This window comes from Neolamprologus multifasciatus, chromosome 22 (assembly GCF_963576455.1).
Source record: "Neolamprologus multifasciatus chromosome 22, fNeoMul1.2, whole genome shotgun sequence".
NCBI lineage: Eukaryota > Metazoa > Chordata > Actinopteri > Cichliformes > Cichlidae > Neolamprologus > Neolamprologus multifasciatus.
The window spans coordinates 29,034,833-29,053,348 of NC_140459.1; the positions used below are offsets into that span (position 1 = coordinate 29,034,833).

Sequence of the window (18,516 nt, forward strand, 5' to 3'; positions counted from 1 at the left end):
AAGAAATACAAGAATATAATAAGAAAAAAATATTTTATGAGTGGTTCTGAATTATGTTCAGTGGCTTTCGTAGGTTGCAAATCCCAAATAACGAAGTTAAATTTTAAACAGTTATTGTTTTATTTTTATGCATTATCATGTGATTCAGCACCACTTTAGTCAAAACAAGATTATTATTGTCTTCTGCAATGATGGTTCAGGGACCTTCCTGAACAGCCACATGTATACATGGAAATGCTCTTTCAGCCAGACAGACCGTGTAAAACTATTCATAGAAATTCACTGCCTGTATAATAAATAGTTACTGAACAAGCTGATGCCGAAGCAGTACTCATATATATATGCCTGCTGTATGTGCTTACCATTAACAACAACACATATCACATCACCTTGAAAGATTTGTAGACAAATATGTATCTTTTTAAAATAAAAAATATCAGTTGCACATATATCAGGATCAATCCATGGTTTAACCCCAACAATAGAAATACACCTGTGCTTAATCTTTTTGTTAAAGAAGTTACAAAAATAAAAAAAATACTTTGTGCACAGTTTTGGAGTAGCATACCCTCCGTTTAAAAACGGTGGGCTGATAGACCTAAAAACAACAATAAATTCATTAGTTAGATTACAAAAAAGAGCAATACGGGTCATTAACAATGCAGGGTACTATGATCACACAGTCTGACATTTTATGATCTACTTTATCTTAAAATAGTTTTTAAAGCTAATTAAAATAATAATTATATATTAACTTCATTATCACCGCCACGGAGCAGACATTCCATATATACCATATGGTAGTCTGATTTAATGCCACCTGTTGAAGGGTAGTTTGTGCAGCCAGCATGCCACTGCTAAAAACAAATGCCTGCCCTTGATTACATTTTGAGTAGGTGAAAATTGCTCCTATTTAAATCTCAGGCCTGTCGTTTTTTTAAATGTCAGAGCAACAGCAGCTTTAACCCCGAGCTGTTAGCAGATATCCTGCAAATGGATTCTTCCGCTGCCATCACCATTGTTTGCTCTAGCATCAATCAGACTCCTGCAATTACTGGCGGCTGTCTCTCATTTTCAATGCACTCAGCTGTTGACAGAACGGACTGGTGTTGTTAAAGGCTGTCTTTCAGCTCCGCAAAGCCACACCCACTGAATCAGCTGGGTGCGTCTGCCTCTCGAAGGGCCAAAGCGCAAAGACGTTGCACTTTATTCACTTTATTGGCTACTTCTTTCAGTTTTCCGCTGCATTGGGAAGCTTTTTAATTCATATCAGACAACAAAGATGAGAATCAGAGGTCCTAAAATACATAAATAAATAAATACATTTTGATCAATACCTAAATGTTAAAGAAAAGATTCTAAATTAAGGCATTAGATGTGCTGGGATCCTAAAAACAAACCAAAGAAAATTGAATTTTTATTTCAAATGTAAACTAAAACATTCCCATGGAAAGAAAAGAAATGATGAGAGTTTAATCTTATCACAATAAGAGTGGGAAGGGGAAAAGATACCAAACACCCCCCCTGACGCTGTGAGAAGCGGTCCTGCTCTCCCAGACGCGCAGTTAGTCAGAGCGCACCGCGGAGCGCGCAGATCCGGACGCACCTGAGCAGACGGAGCGCAGCGGCGTGGCCGTCAGAGAGCTGCACACAGCTCTTCACCTGTTCTGAGCCACACGCACACAAACACACACACGCACACGCTTCTCCGCAACATCTGCCACGTCGCCTCTGATGATGAAGAGACGGGGACAGCCCGGACGGAGTCTTCGCGGGTGTGGAACATTTCTGCGTCCTCTGGCGTCTCCGCTGGACCACATGATTGAATTTTAACGCAGATCGTTTTCGATCGTTCAAACCGGTGACTTTGAGAAGCCTTGAAACTCCGGTGCGAGCTGTGTGTGAAGCTCGGTGCTTCGTTCTCACTACAATGTCCCAGACCATCTGCGTGGGAAACTTACAGGCATGCTGCACGCGGAGGGGCGCGTACGTGCGAGCGGGCTGAAACAGATGGACGCAAGCCCAGCGACACACCGGGTAAGTCTGACAACTGCAAAACATCACATTACAGGTTGTTTTTTTGTTTTGTTTTTATTTGTTGCTTCGGTAGAGACAGCATAGTCAGTCTTAGACATGCAAGCGCCCAAATATTGACTGAAGAATAAGAGAGGCACTGCCGGCTTTTCCTCTTTTAAACTCACAAATATGACAAACTTCCTCCATTTCACTGGACTGTCCCATTAATTATTCTATAGGGAGCAGTAAAGTGGCTACAGAGGATTCTAGGTCCAACGAATACATTCATAATATCCTCCAGTTTTTTTCTCCATTAGATTATAATTTCTGTAATGTTCTCGAAGGGACTTCCAGAAGTGTCCTTAAGGTGCTTAGTTGCATCTCTTCCTGTTATGCTATTATTAGGTAATTCCTTTAGGGAGCACTGGGAGTACTATGGCCTGCTTTCTTTAATTTAAATATGTTTTCATGCATATTAAATAGTCACCTTGCCTTTAAGGAGCCTCTTCCCAGCAGCCTCCTGCTTTAAATGTGCCCTAGAGCAGGGTTAACGAGCACCAAACCTTGACCTGTCATCTCAAGAGGAAGAGTATTTGATTTTTCTGTCAATATTTGAGCAATGGAGTTGCACCGTGACTAGAAGAGAAGCTTTAAAAAAAAAAAGAAGCACCCCCATTCTTTTTTTCTCTCATTTTTCCTGTATGGATTGCCTGTATAAACATGCCAGCACCTCCTCCTGCTGGGATCATTAACCCGCTGGTATCTATAAAGGGATGCAAATGTTTCTTTCCCCTGAAATGTAAATCTGTGTTTTAAAGCACGCCCCACCCTTCCTGTGCGGTGGGGAACATGGCTATTGTCTTGCCTATTAAAAATATGTTGGTTTATCAAGTTCGCCCTGAAAGCAAACAGTTCCACCAACTTATTTCCCTCATTAGCCTTCCTCCTCCTCCTCCTCCTCCAGCTGAAGGTTGAGCTAACAGAAGGAGCAGAGAAGCCTGCAGATTCTTGGGACATGATAGATGGAAGGTAGAAAGCTGCTGCTCTGTTTGTGTTCTTTGTGAAGGGACATAATGGGAATATTCATTATGTGGAACTAGGCAGCTTCCCCCCCCCCCACCCGCCCATGTTTGTTCCCTAAACTCCATCTCCATCCTAACTGGCTCTACCATCAAATAGATACTTTCCATTGCAGCAATTTATTCAACCCATTATCTTCCCCTCCCTATCTCATGCTTCGAGAAATCCAGTCCTTTGAATCAGCTGATTGACACGGAGTGTCGGGCTCAAAGGGAAGGTTTCATTTTCAAATTGAAACGGTCACGTACTTATCAAACTTCTATAAAAAGTAGTAATGATGTAAAATTTGAGAGGATTTGGACGGACTTGTATGAAAGCAACTGGGGCAACTTCTTTTTAAAAGAGAAAATCAGACCCATGATTGATTCCATTATAAATAACGCATAAGTAAAAAGCACAGAGCAAAAGCACGCTGCTCAAAAAAGACACTTTTAAGTCTGCTGTGTTGCTATTAGATGCCTCCTGACAGAGAATACACAGAATTAAGCTAAAAGTTAGATCCAAAACCTCAGCACTGATACAGTGTGGCTAACACTCTACAGATGCACAAAAGACAACACAATCAAAATGTTGCATGAAAAGGAGAATTCACTGCATCACAGTTTGTTTCAGCTGCTGGCCCTGCAGCCTGAAATCTTGACCACCACTTGTTTGGTATTCAGTTGCCCCTGTGTGTGAGCATTTGTCATTTTTTACATGAAAAAGATTTAAAAAATAAATAAAAGCGCTCCCTAAAATTTGGCTGTGCAGGTGGTTCATCGATTACTCATAATTTGAGCAGAAGAATGGAAGGCTGCGGGCTGTAGCAAGCAGCTAGGCCGACCACATTGTGTGCTTGTGAGTCAAAAGAATTGAGTGCAGTCAATGGACACAACTGTGGTTTTTTTTTCCCTCTTAAGCTGCTGAGGTGTAAGTGTCCCTAATCTAAACTCTGTGCCTGCACATACGCAATTTCTGGCTTCTGAAAATTGTTTTTCCAAGTCACGGCAATCAAAAGATCCAAAATAATTACAAGGTAATGATTTAATGTGCATGAAAGCATCTCTAAATGAAAGAATGCACCCTGTAGTACTGCCACTAAGCACCTCAAGGACACTTTTAGAAGCCCCCTCAGGAACATCACAGGAATGATGATGCTATGAGCTCCAGTCTCCCAGTCTCCACCTATAATATGAATTTCAAAATTCTCAAGTGATCACATTCACGAAATTTTCAGAAAACTTGACCTCTGACCTGAGGTCAAAGTTGACATGACATGTTTACTGTATGATCGCACCACACTTGTAAGGCTAATAATATAAAACTTTTTGTCAGTTTTCAACAAATAAATCATGAATCATGTTGACCTTGAAGACCTTGATGTAAGGCAACTTTTTATGGACTGCGAACATGACCCCACAAAGTTTTGTTGGTATACATTCAAAACCTTTTAACCTATCGTGTTTACAGGTAGAACAACAGGCACACAAACACTACCAAATAACTGATTAATTGTTGTTGTTGAAGTTGGACAGCTCCGTACATTCATCTTTGAGCTCTAGTAGTAGAGCCCAAAGAGTAGCTTTGCACTATTCTCAGTTTAAATGTAACCCTTTTTAAGCCATACTGGGCTTTGATGCTACCCTTTGGGTTCTTCCATTGCCAGAAAAAATCATTTTAGTTTCCTTCCCTCTCACTTTAAACCAGCTTTCTTCTGATTGGCTGGATCTGGCAACAAAGAGTTCTACATAAATCCAAGGAGCTGAAACCGAGTGTCTAGAATTGTCAGCAGCCTGAGCTTCTGGCTCACAGGGGTTTCTGTTGCATACATATACCTCATTATTTGAAGCTTTTCCCATGTTTAATATGATCCTGTGCCACTGTAACAGTATAAAGAAGAGTATTATAGATTCAGTTGAATCACAATAATCAGTCGCTGCAGCCTTAGTGTTTTTCTTTTAGCTACAAAATGTACTTTGATCAAACTTACAGTGAGTGCAGTGTAGGTGGGTCAGTGCTGCAAGGCTCATTTCTGCCTTTGCATCTCTTTCCCGGTCTGATCCGGATCTCCAAAATATTCCGGCTCAAAATGAACAGTCGTGCAAGTGCATTTTTTAAGCTTTCAAAGCAGTGTACATAAATAATAGGCTTTGGGTTGCGGAAAGCCAACCCATTTAGCCCATTTATAATTCACAGTGTGGAAAGCATCCCATACTGGTTTGCCAGTTTCAATTATGAACATTAGGTATTGAATCCACAACAAAGGATCTGTTAAGTGACACAAAACCTGGCTGGACAAAACCATCAACTTCCATGAGTCATAATCTAATAGGTACTCTGTGCTTCTTCTCCTGAGTGCTACATATGTGATTGTGCCGTAAGAAGCACTCTTTCTGTGATTATTGCGGTTTGCGTCATTCTAGATTATGAAATAATTTTCTCAGAGATGATTGCTGTGCCTATACTGCTGGCAAGAAACTCAACGGTGCTCATAATTTCGAGCAGGGCTTTCAGCGGCCAAAAAGTCATCCAGAGGGTAACCACCAGTGATTTAGCAGCCGGTCAGGTGAAGGTTCGGTGTCAGTCAAAACAGATGTCTGCTTCAGGCCTTTAACAAAGACGGAGGTTGAGTGGATGTGGGAAGGCAAATGCATCAGTGATGCGAGGATGGCATATTTATGCAAAGACTCATGTAAATTGTATTTTCATGAGCAGTTGGTGGTAAAAGAGCAATTCACATTTCAAGAGTTCTTTGTCTTCTTCAGTTATTATTTCTGAAGAGGGACAGAGAGAAAGGTGACTATTTTACTTTTGATTGCACAGATCCAATATTTGGGGTTGAAGGTCACCTGGTGTGACAAAAGCCTTTTTTTATTAAAAATAAAAGGCTGTAACTGTAACTTGAGCTGTGATCCCTCAACCTATTGGGGATGTTGGATGTCCTGTTTTATTAAACTAGAATTGCAAACTACTGGATCAATGTGCTAAAGCCAGAGCATTCTCATCCCAACCCATAACATACCGATGATTTATCACGTCCCGACGCGTCTCACAGTAACGCGGTAACACATGCTACAGCCATCTATTCCAGCCCTAACCCTAACCTTGACCCTATCAGATAGTGTTTTCCAAAGTGATTTATGATCAGCGCATAAAACACATTAACATGTATAGATTCAGTCCAAATGGCTCGCATGCCTCCAAATGTGCAACATAACGACGGTATGTGATGACCTGGGATGAGAACGAGTTGGCTAAAGTTAAAAGTTAGACTAAGTGTCCAAAATCATTCATTTCACTACCTCCTGCCCCGTATACATGTTTAGGGTGTTCTGTGTGGTGGATTATAGGGAGCACATCTGATCAATTAAAAACCACTTAGATCCATGAAAGGATGATTTAAAAAAAAGGATTCACTTAAGTCTGGAGTAAACTTTTCGCCAGTGCACGATTGAGTATGCAGAGTCCATACATCTGTTTTCAAAAAGCTGAGATGACAGCGGCCAAACGCTCCGTTCAAAGTTTAACATCCATAATATGCTACATCCATTTTAAATGGCCAAGTACGTTAATATCAACATGCAGCGAATATATGTTTACTGCATGGTTTGTTATGTCCATCTGGGATGTTTCTACGATGACGGTGTACATCGATAATGCAGCGACCGTTATGTTTAGTGTGGTATTGTGAGCACTGCCATAAAAATGATGGTGCCAAAAAATAAAGCGAGGCTTGTAATAAAAACCCCCAAATTAAATAAAGATTGGTTTAAGGTCCTTCTGTGTGAGGTGAGATATTTTGTCTTAGATATGAACCTCCTGCTCTGGCTTGGGGAAATGCCAGGAGGGCCATCAGTGTCCACACGTGAGTGTACGAACAAAAAGTCACAGCATACAAGGAAAAAATAAATAAATAAATATATCTAAACAGGACTCACTACACTAGATACGTTTTAATCAATATTAATGTTCTTTTTCCAATAAGGGAATGAATAACTTTTTTTTTTCTCAAATATCTAAAACTAAAAGACTTTAAACAGATGTTTTGAGTTTTGAAGATCCTACACCTTAATCCACCCAAAGAAACAGGTTTTATTTGTGTCTTTTTGTGTCTAATTAGAATTGGGACTGAACTAACTCTTGTTGAGTTTTATTGGAAGGACTAGTTACAGCTTTTCATTTTTAAGGGGATAAAGAGACTGAAAAACTAAGCTGGATGTGTACAGGGTCGTTCTAAAAGAACAACTAAGCTTAGCAGAGTACCCTGCAATGCTCGGCAAGCTTGCTTTTCTACATTCATAGCTGATCACAAGAACAACCCACACACTTTTCTCTACAATCAGCTGCCTTCTTACCCTAAAGCTAAACCTATTTAACCTCACTTGAAGATGTGAGGGCTCTGCAGTCTCTTTCAGAGATATCATGAATACCATCAGACAGGATATTTGAAAAAAAATGTATTTTGTGTACATGCTACGAGAAGACGCTCTGCCCTTCTTCTCAGCGATGAAATATAATTTAAACTGTCAACAAAGCTCTGCTTGGAGATGTGGGCGGTGATTGATCTTAAAACATGTGATCTTGACCCCAAGTTTGTGGCTGTCTTGAGGATGTTGAGCTAAAAACTGAAAAATCAGTCTTCGCTCACAGGCAGCTGCTTTACTTGCAGCTCTTTAACCCTGACTGATACCAGTACTGATATTTGGTGAAATTGGCCATTATTTTTTTTACTCAGAAACACTAAATTTAAATATTTGTTATATTTAGATATTTCTGAGTCTTTACTAAGATAATATGCCACTACCATTTAAAATGTTGACATGTTGGTTTATTTTAATACCAATACTGTATTTCGGCAGATAGCCAAAAACGAATATGTATGCAGGACTGATGTAATAGGCAGAAAAGCTTAACTTTATTTGGAAGGGGGTTATTATGATAATTATGATCACTGCTCATACAGTTGTGCTCATAAGTTTACATACCCTGGCAGAATTTATGACGTCTCAACCATTTTTCAGAGAATATGAATCATAACACAAAAACTTTAATGTCACTCATGGTTAGTGGTTGGCTCAAGCCATTTATTGTCAAACAACTGTGTTTACTCTTTTTAAATAGTAATCACTACACAAACTACCCAAATGACCCTGATCAGCGGTTACACAGCCTGGTGATTTGGTCTAATAACATGCACACGCTTGAAACAAGAAGGTTATTAAAGATAAACATCTTCACCTGTGATCTGTTTACTTGTAATTGGTGGATGTGTATAAAAGGTCAGTGACTTTCTGGACTCCTGACAGACTCCAGTGCTTCTGTACTGATGTTTTTTGGATTCAAAGTCATGGGTAAAGCAAAAGAATTGTCAAAGAATCTGCGGGAAAAGGTAGCTGAACAGAAAAAGGGTATAAAAAAATGTCAAAGTAATCAGCAGTGTTCAAACTCTAATCGCAAAGTAGAAAATTAGGGGTTCTGTTGAAACCAATGCATGGTCAGGTGGACCAACTAAAATTGCAGCCACAACTGTCAGAAAAACTGTTCAGGATACAAAGAAAAACCCAGAAATAACTTCAGGTGAAATACAGGACTCTCTGAAAAAATGTGGTGTGGTTGTTTCAAGATGCACAATAAACAACAAATGCCACAAAGTGTTCCACTTACAAAATGCCAAACAGCACAGAGACGAGCCTCAAACCTTCTGGAACAAAGTCATTTGGAGTGATGAGAAGAAAATTGAACTTTTTGGCCAAAACCATAAACACTACATTTGGAGAGGATTTAACAAGTCTTGTGATGAATGGTACACCACTCCTACTGTGAAACTTGGGAAAGTTGGTCAGATGTGATGGTGATGGCGATATGAGTGCAGTAAGTTATCAAAAAAAAAAAAAAAAATACTGGAGAAAAATTTGCACTCATCAGCTCGGAAGCTGTGCATTGCAACATGTGAATGATCCAAAACACAAGGCCAAGTCGACCTCTGATTGGCTACAGCAAAATGAAGCGAATGTTCTGCAGTGGCCATCTCATTATCATTGAACCAATCTGAGGAGACCTCCAACGTGCAGTTCATGCAAGACAGCCCAGGAATTTATAGGAACTGGAAGCTTTTTACCAGGAAGAATGGGAAGCTTTACCATCTGAGAAGATAAAAAGCCGCATCCACAACTACCAGAAAAGACTTAAAGATGTGATTGATATTAAAGGGGGCAAAACACAGTATTAAGAACTGAGGTATGTAAGCTTTTGATCAGGGTCATTTGGGTAGTTTGTGTAGTGATTATGATTTAAACACAGTTATTTGACAATAAATGGCTTCAGCCAACAACTAACCATGAGTGAAATTAAAGTTTTTTTCCTTGTTATGATTTATATTCTCTGAAAAATGGTTAAGAAATCATGAATTCTGGCAGTGTATGTAAACTTATGAGCAAAATATTATATTTAGAATTTTTTAGATAATCAGGGAGGGGCCTCATCAGATTCAGCAAAACAGTGAACATCAAAAAACATCGTTAATGAAGACTACACATCAGCAAATGCAGTCTGGTGGCCAAACTCTTGCTGCAAATGCTTTAATGTTTCATTTACTTGGCTAGAAATGTAGGATTTTCACGACTAAATAAATCCTTATTTGACATGTTATTCATTCTCGGTTTGCCATCTTCCTATATAGCTTGAATTTATTCTCTCTGTACTTTTTTAGCCACCCTGGGGTGCAGTGTCATGCTCAATAAACTGCTCCTGTCAGAACCACTTTTTTGAGTTGCTGTAGAGGTGACGCTCTCTGAACCCCACCCCGGGAGAAAACGACTTGATTGGCCCCACAAATAGAAGAGGAAACTGAGGATAGCTGGAGGGGTCCAACTCTTAATTTGTTGTGACGATATTCCGAGTCTCTCTACATCAGCTCCACTGCCTCGGGTCCAGTCCAGTCATTCTCAGCAAACAGGATCACAGGCCTTTGCTATACATATCTGGTTTATGTGTGCAAATACCCATGTTACGTAAAGCAAAGGGTTATAAACTGAACACAACAAATATGTAATTAGAGTCAAAGAGTTTCTGAAGATGAGAGAAGATGTGCAAAGAAGCAACAAAGAAGCAACACGTTTGTCTGTGTGATCAGCGAGTGATGACACAAGTCTGATTCAGCAACAACAGCAGGCATTCAGGCATCACTCCAAAACTCAATCAGAAATGTGCAAAAGCAAGACTTCTTGCTTCAACAGCACTGATTTGTAGGTAGATTGTTTTTTAAAAACAAACAAACAAACAAACAGTTTTGCTGATATTTTCAGTAGATGATCCTTGGACAGATACTGAACCCCAAGTAGTCCTATCAAGAATTCATCCCAGTGTGAATGTTACATAGAAAGCACACAGAAAAAAGCGTTTGTTTGAATAGGTCTGAGTAGGTGAATGAGGCATGCTTATAAATGCTTCGAGTGCTCCAGTAGTGTAGAAAAGCACACAGTTCATTTGACATTTATAAGAAAAAAGGTAATGCTTCCTCATCAAATGTGCTTGTACAGTAGAAAAACTAATTGTTATCAATATGTGGTATCGCTGTTATGTTAAACATGGCTCTGGAACTGACATTAAATGCATCTGAAGGAAATCAGCTTAGCTCAGTGCCAACTCAGCTGATACCTTTCTGTACAATACTCAACATTAGGATTTACCAAGGATCTGCAATCCCCTTTGCTACCCACCTTCACCCCTGCTCATCCTTTGCTGTTTCTGATGTCACTGATCTCTGTTCTGGGTCTTGATGACACTCCCCCCATCCATGGCTTTCCATGAAAGGATACAGAACTGTTAGAATGGAGTCTTGCCACCATATGTGACAATGGAAATGAGATATTTCTTTTGACTACAGGAGTCCTGCCTGAAGTAACCATTCCTATATGACTTGTCTCTGGGACCTTTCTTAAGTTAATCTTTTAGGATAGTAGAGACCCTCGGCAAACATATAATACTTACAATGACTGTTTTCATCTTTAGAGATTACAGTTGGAGAAAAAGAAACTGCCATCCATCCGCTACTGCTTATCCTTTTCAGGGTCGCCTATCCCAGCTGTCTTATGGGGAGAGGCAGGGTACACCCTGGATAGGTCGCAAATCTGTCACAGGGCTAACACATAGACAAAGACAACCAATCACACTCACACCTATAGGCAATTCAGTGTTTCCAATTAACCTATCCCCACTAACTGCATGTCTTTAGGCTGTGGGAGGAAGCGGGAGTACCTGGAGTGAACACACAAACATGGGTAGAACATGCAAACTCCAGACAGAAAGACCTTGGCCTGTTGGGTGTAATTGAACTCAGGACCTTCTTGCTGTGAGGCAACAGTGCTAACCACTGTGCCACTGTGCTGCCCAGAATGAATGGAGAGACAAAATACCAATCAAAAGTCCTGCATATCCTTGAGTGAAATAAGCATTTGATCCCCTATAACCCAGCCTGAATTCTGGCTCCCAAAGATTGGCTACATGGCCATAAGTCATGCAGATTACAAACAATCAGTATATCATAATTACAGATACGCCTGATCGAATTTCATTATGTGGATAAATCAAACGTGTCCACAGAATCAATTTCTTCCATTCCAACCTCTCCAGCACCATGGGCAAGAACAAAGAGCTGTCAAAGAATGTCAGGGACAAGACTGTAGAACTTCACACGACTGTAATGGGCTTCAAGAACATCAGCAAGAGGCTTAGTGAGAAGGTGACAAAGGTTGATGTAATTAATCTGGAACCATGCAATGTGGTCGAATGAAACCGAAAATCAAATAAACTGGCATCAATTTGACCTGCCATGTTTAGAGGAAGACAAATGGTAAGTATGAGCCAAAGACTACTATCCCCGCTATCAAGCACAGCTTTGCAGCTGTTTTTCTGCTGAGGCTACATGGTAACATTCATTCATTCATTGAGGTACCAGTGGATGGAGCCATGCCCTGTAAAGTCTTGGAGGAGAACCTCTTTCCCTCAGCCAGAACACTGAAGATGGGCCTTACATGGGCCTTCTAGCGTGACAGTGACCCAAAACATACCCTCAAGCCAACAAAATGGCTAAAAAAAAAGCACATTAAAGTTATGGAGCCAGTCTCCCGATCTCAGTCCTACAGGAAATCTGTGGAGGGAGCTGAAACTGATATGTGCAAATCTGGCGATCAACTACGAGAAACGCTTCCATCGAGGGTTTCTCCAACAAATTCTAAGACATATTTTGCTTGAGGATCAAACACTTATTTCACTCACATGCAAATCAATTCATTAATTTGAGGTAAAACTGTCACGGCTAGACGGTCCTCACTGGTCGCCTTGCCAATTTTTGTTGTGTTTGTGTGTACTTTGTGGTGTTCTTCTGTCCATCCTGTGCATGTGTATTTGTATGCTGGAACGTGTACTTCCGGAAGCCGTGGCACGGAACGGCAGCTGACCCGGGGGAGTATCCTGAGCTGGAATCGTCGCACCTGTGCTTAATCACTTCGCTGGATACTGCTAATCCGAAGCAGACCTATTTAACGGTGCAGTCGAGTCACAACCAACGCTGGAACGTTGAGCTAAACCGTGTAGCGTAGTCGCGATTAGCATACCTAGTTTGTGAAGGAGAGAACGTTTTCGTTACTGCGCGTGTGTTTTTCTCATCTGCCTCCAGGATCCAGGGATCGGAGGAGGAGCGGGCACAAGGAGTTATTTTGGATTGTCACTGCACTGTCACCACGGGGAGAAGCCACCGTATCACTGCACTGCCCTTTTTGGATTACAGACTCGAACTGTTGACTTATTTTTTCACTGTGAATAAATTCACTGTCACTCTGCAAGGAGTCTCGCACCTGAGTCCTTTAACCCAATTCACCATGACAAAAACAGTAAAAAACCACTTTGATGAAGATAAAACATTGAACAGTATTTTAATGTCATGTGTTGTAGGTAGATCCTCTCCTGTGTTCGTGTTCGTCTCAGCGTGCTGTGATTGGGCCTGTGTGATGTTCTACATTTCCTACAGGATAATAAAGCAAACTTTTCACAGCCTGCTGATGCAGTGAATAGAAAAACATTATTCATTTCTCTGCATTGATTTCAAACCTCAGCATGAACTCTAGTTGCTTTTCTCTGAGCTTACGCTGCTGTTTGACTCCACATCATTTTATACAGCTATGGAAAAAATCTGACTCTTGACTGAGGTGTTTTTTTTTTCTTAAAAACTTTTCATCTATGTGTTCCATCTTCAGGCCAGCCAGAAAAGGAGTTAAAAGCCATGATTGCAGCTATTACTTGGTTTACTCTTGCAGCTTAAAATATACTTGGCTAGGCTGATGATATAAGTCACAAGTACAGAGAGGTCAGCTTGAAAAAAGTGAGTTACCAGTTTCATAATGCCAGGAAGTTTTCCAAAGACTGGGAACTTTCTGAAGCACTAATATTTCCCCAGACACATTAGCTTCCACTACTGCTCAGTGGGTAGGTCTGGATCTCCTGTGTGGAGTTTGCATGTTCTCTTTATGACTGTTTCCTTTTGAAAAACATACTCATTCATGCCACTTCTCTGGGCCTCTCCCAGGATTTCATAAAAGCCCCTTAAATAGGTAAATTAGTTTGCTGATGCTTCTAAGTGGGTCATCTGTTTTTACGTAATTTTTGTGTAGGATAGTGGAAAACGGGTAGACATGCGAGACAACGAAAAAAAAAACCCACTTCCCGTACACACATGCATCTACCAGCATTTCTGTGCAATCAAATGCAATAAGTAATGTCAGTCACTTCTGTAATCCTCTGTCTTCCTCTTGTACATAATTCAAAGCAGAGTACTCTCTGAGCACCTAGCACCACCTAATAGGCTTCATTAGCTTCCTCCATCTTTGACTCTACAGCTTCTCATTCACCTTTGAGTAAATCTACTAATTGCTGCTGTTACGTTCAGATGAACTGATACATTTTAGTGCTGTATGCAAATAAAAAGTGATGACGATGCGAAGAATGAAATCAAAGTTGCGGTCTGACCTTCACAAACCTGTCTAACTGCTCTGCATTGCCCACGAGCATGTACCTGATGTCACTTAGATATTTGTCTTTTCTGTCATACAGAGACGCGCTGTGCTGCTGAATGGGTGACGAGCTGCAACTCACGTCACCAGCCCTGTGAAACCACCTCCCATCGCATCGTGCAGGACAGGATTCCCCCAGCAGAGCTGCAGGGATGTACCAGGAGGTGGCCTTCCTGGCAGGGAACACTGATCACCAGTTCACCACATTCCAGTTTAAACGCTTGGAGAACCCACAAGAGGTCACATCCAAGAAGGGGTTGTTCTATAAGCGCGCTCAGCTCCTGCTTCAGCCTCAGTCTCACCGAGAGGATGGAGGTGAGATTGACCTGGCGGATGGGGCAGCCATCATCAATGTGGGTGGCATTAAGTACCACATCCCCTGGTCCACGCTGGATGAGTTCCCTCTGACGCGACTGGGGAAGCTACGGGCTTGTAGCAACGAAGCAGAGATCATGGACGTGTGCGATGATTACGACGGCAGCTGCAACGAGTACTTTTTCGACCGAAACCCGTCAGCTTTCCGCATCATCGTGACTTTCCTGGCAGCGGGAAAACTGAGGCTCCTGAGGGAGATGTGTGCATTGTCCTTCCAGGAGGAGCTGCTGTACTGGGGGGTGGAGGAGAACAACCTGGACTGGTGCTGCCTCAGGAAGCTGCGATTAAGGCAGGAGGAGTACAAAGAGCAGCAGAGGCTGGAGGAGGAGGAGGGGGCCGAGCTCAACTCACCGCAGTCCTGTGAGGAGACCCAGCAGCCTGTGGAAGGACCAGAGGAGACCTTTTCAGGAGGCTGCATGCGGAGGCTGAGGGACATGGTGGAGAACCCCCACTCAGGCCTTCCAGGGAAGATCTTCGCCTGCCTCTCGGTCTTATTTGTAGCCATCACTGCTGTGACCCTGTGTGTCAGCACCATGCCCGACCTCAGAGAGGAGGAGGAGAGAGTGAGTTCTCTTCAGAAATAACTTTTTTTTTTCAAAATACAGTGAGGTCAATAATTATTGTGTGATTTTGCAAGTTATCTTACTTAGAGATCATGGAGGGGTCTACAATTTTCAGCATATGTGCATTTCCACTGTGAGAGACAGAATCTAAAAAGAAAAATCCGGAAATCACATTGTATGATTTTTGAACAATTAATTTGTGAATTACTGTGTCAAATAAGTATTTGATCACTTGCTTATTAGCCAGATTTCTGACCCTCAAAGATCTGTTATTTTGCTTTCAAATAGTCCAGCTACACTTTGCTCATGATTCTAAATTTGTAGCACCTGTTTGAGGTCGTTAGCTGTCATAAAGACACCTGTGCACCCCACAATCAGCCAGAGTCTAAGTAGCAACATGGGCAAAACCAAAGAGCTGTCAAAAGACACAAGAAACAAAATTGTAGACCTTCACAAAGCTGGAAAGGGCTACTGCCAAGCAGCTTGGTGAAAAAAGAACAACTGTTGGAGCAACTGTCAGAAAATGGAAGAGGCTAATGATGACTGTCAACGTCCCTCGGACTGGGGCCCCATGGAAGATCTCTCCTCGTGGGGTTTCAATGATGCTAAGAATGGTGAAGAATCAGCCCAGAACTACACGGGAGGAGCTGGTCAATGCCGTGAAGAGAGCTGGGACCATCGTTTCCAAGGCTACTATCAGTAATACACTAAGACGTCATGGTTTAAAATTGCATTGCACGGAAGGTTCCCCTGCTTAAGTGAGCCCATGCCCAGGTCCGTCTGAAGTTTGCCAGGGACCATCTGGATGATCCAGAGGAGTCATGGGGGAAAGTCCTGTGGTCAGATGAGACCAAAGTAGAACATTTTAGTCTTAACTCCATTCGCCATTTTGGAGGAAGAAGAATGATGAGTATCATCCCAATAATACCATACCTACAGTGAAGCATGGGGCTGGAAGCATCATATTAAGGAGAGAATGAATGGAGCCATGTATTGTGACATATTGGGCAAAAACCTCCTTCCCTCAGTCAGAGCATTAAAGATGGGTCGTGGCTGGGTCTTCCAACATGACAATGACCCAAAGCACACAGCCAGGAAAACCAAGGAGTGGCTCCGTAAGAAGCATATCAAGGTTCTGGAGTGGCCTAGCCAGTCTCTAGACCTAAATCCAATAGAAAATCTTTGGAGGGAGCTGAAACTCCGTGTTGCTCAGCGAAAGCCCCGAAACCTAACAGATCTAGAGAAGATCTGTATGGACGAGTGGGCCAAAATCCCTCCCTGAACTACAGGAACTGTTTGACCTCTGTAATTGTTAACAAAGGCTTCTGTATCAATATCTAACATTTTTTGACTTAAGTGATCAAATATTTATTTGACACAGTAATTAACAAATAAATTGTTCAAAAATCATACAATGTGATTTCTGGATGTTTCTTTTTAGATTCTGTCTCACAGTGGAAATGCATGTCTGCTGAAAATATTAGACCCCTCCATGATTTCTAAGTAAGAGAACTTGCAAATCTTTCCAGATCCACAGATTTTAATTGAAATTATTCAAAAATTCCTAACTGGTTTCCAGATTGAAGCCTTTTTGAGTTACTGCTTTGCTTTTATTCAGTAAAAACTGCAGCGCTGGGCACCAGAATATCTATTATTAGAAATCATGACTAAATCCAAAGGTGGCATCTCTGAACTTTAGAAGATAAGACAGGATTTCCTCACTAAGTTTAGACAAACAGACAGCAGTCATGGATTCTGGCTCCCACTCAGCGCTGTTCCAGTATAGCAGCAGATTCTTTATGAGGAACACCACAGTTATGGCTTTACACACAAAACACAATCTTTAAGTCGGATGGGAAGGGAACCCTGTCCTAGGAATTCTCTTCGTTTCAGTATAGCCTCAGGCTGTATGTGCTGTACAGCTGCTTCAGTAAAATTCAGATTATGTTTATGCAGCAGCCCACATACTGAGTGTTTTTGAGCTTTATTGTAAATCTTCGTGACACAGACAGAGGCAAAGGCTCAGGCACAACAGCTCAGGCTTCGTCTCCCCTCACTCGAATACCAGATTATTGAGAGGCTCCCTTCACAGTCTCTGCATATGTTATTACACATCAACACATGATATATGTTCTCTCCTATATGGAATAAGTAAATGGCCTGCATTTGTATAGCGCTTTACTCAGTCCCTAAGGACCCCAAATCGCTTTACACTACATTCAGTCATTCACCCATTCACACACACATTCACACACTGGCAATGGCAAGCTACATTGTAGCCACAGCTGCCCTGGGGCGCACTGACAGAGGCGAGTGACAGCAAGCGCCTCACAAGGACGATAACGAGGCTCTGTATTCATCTTTAAAAGAATAAATGGTTTTTAGTTTTGCATTAGCAGAATCCCACTGATTGTCTCTCCATGTGGCTGATTTTATTTGACCTGCTTCAAAAAATGAATATGAATTAAGCTCATTATTGTTATATAACACCATGACATGCTAATCTGTACAGTTAGCAGCTGTATACTTTAAACCATAACAAGACCAAGTGACCAGTAAACACAGTGAGAGCACTAACTGGAAATACACACATATATTAATTATATTAATATTAATATTAGTGCTGTCAGCGTTAATCTCGTGAAAATGATGTTACTGCATAACCGCATTAATGCGGCAAATCTCTGTTAGCTAGTTAACGCGGATTGCCCCGTGCGTGGGGCTGCACGGTGCTAATGCGGTAACTAGCTAACTGCGCTAACACGTTCACGCCATGCAGCCCCACGCACGGGGCAATCCGCGTTAACTAGCTAACAGAGATTTGCTGCATTAATGCGGTTATGCAGTAACATCATTTTCACAACATTAATGCTGACAGCACTAATATTAATATTATGAAACATTCTAATAAACTGCTCACTTCTAAGTACTCAATGATACTTTACATTATAAGGAAAAGAAATTAGAGAAATCTGGCAATTTCCCTTCTGCCAGCACTTCTTGACTGTCACAGTAACTCATTCTTCAGCATGTCTTTTCTCCATCTTTATAAAAAATCTAAAGAAGCATGTGCACTATTTTAGAACAGGATATCAAAATGTCTGCAATTTGAACAAATATTCGCAACAGAATAGTTTGCAAGCACAGAAAACATGCTGCAGAAACTGCAGCAGCAGGGAAACTTACATCATCGTTCCACCTCAGTTTCTCTGACATCCATAAATGTTGCCATAACTTAGCACTGACATGTGTGAGCGACTGCAGCGCTTTGCTTAGTACTTTTAATAGCTGGTAAAAGTACCCTAAGTGAATATACTTTAACGACTTTTAACTTTTTAATCTTTTTTTTAAAAACTGATTTACATTTCAGCCTTACTCTTGGAATTGCTGATCTAGATTTGGGCGGTTTGTGTTGCCTGCTGGCACTCAGGCCTCAC

The 18,516-nt window shown here is 41.4% G+C and overlaps 1 protein-coding gene across 2 annotated transcripts in view; it reads left to right on the forward strand.

Annotated features, from left to right (window-relative positions):
* The first annotated feature begins 1,575 nt into the window (after positions 1–1,575).
* kcng2 (potassium voltage-gated channel, subfamily G, member 2) overlaps positions 1,576–18,516 on the forward strand; it is a 47,341-nt gene continuing 30,400 nt past the window's right edge. For both annotated transcript variants that reach the window (XR_014871951.1, XM_085148764.1), the window contains exons 1-2: positions 1,576–2,037; positions 14,182–15,079. Coding sequence is in view for 1 of the 2 variants with exons in the window: in XM_085148764.1 (XP_085004890.1) it covers positions 14,294–15,079 (786 nt within the window). In the remaining variant the exon portion in view is untranslated. The remainder of the gene's footprint in view (positions 2,038–14,181; positions 15,080–18,516) is intronic.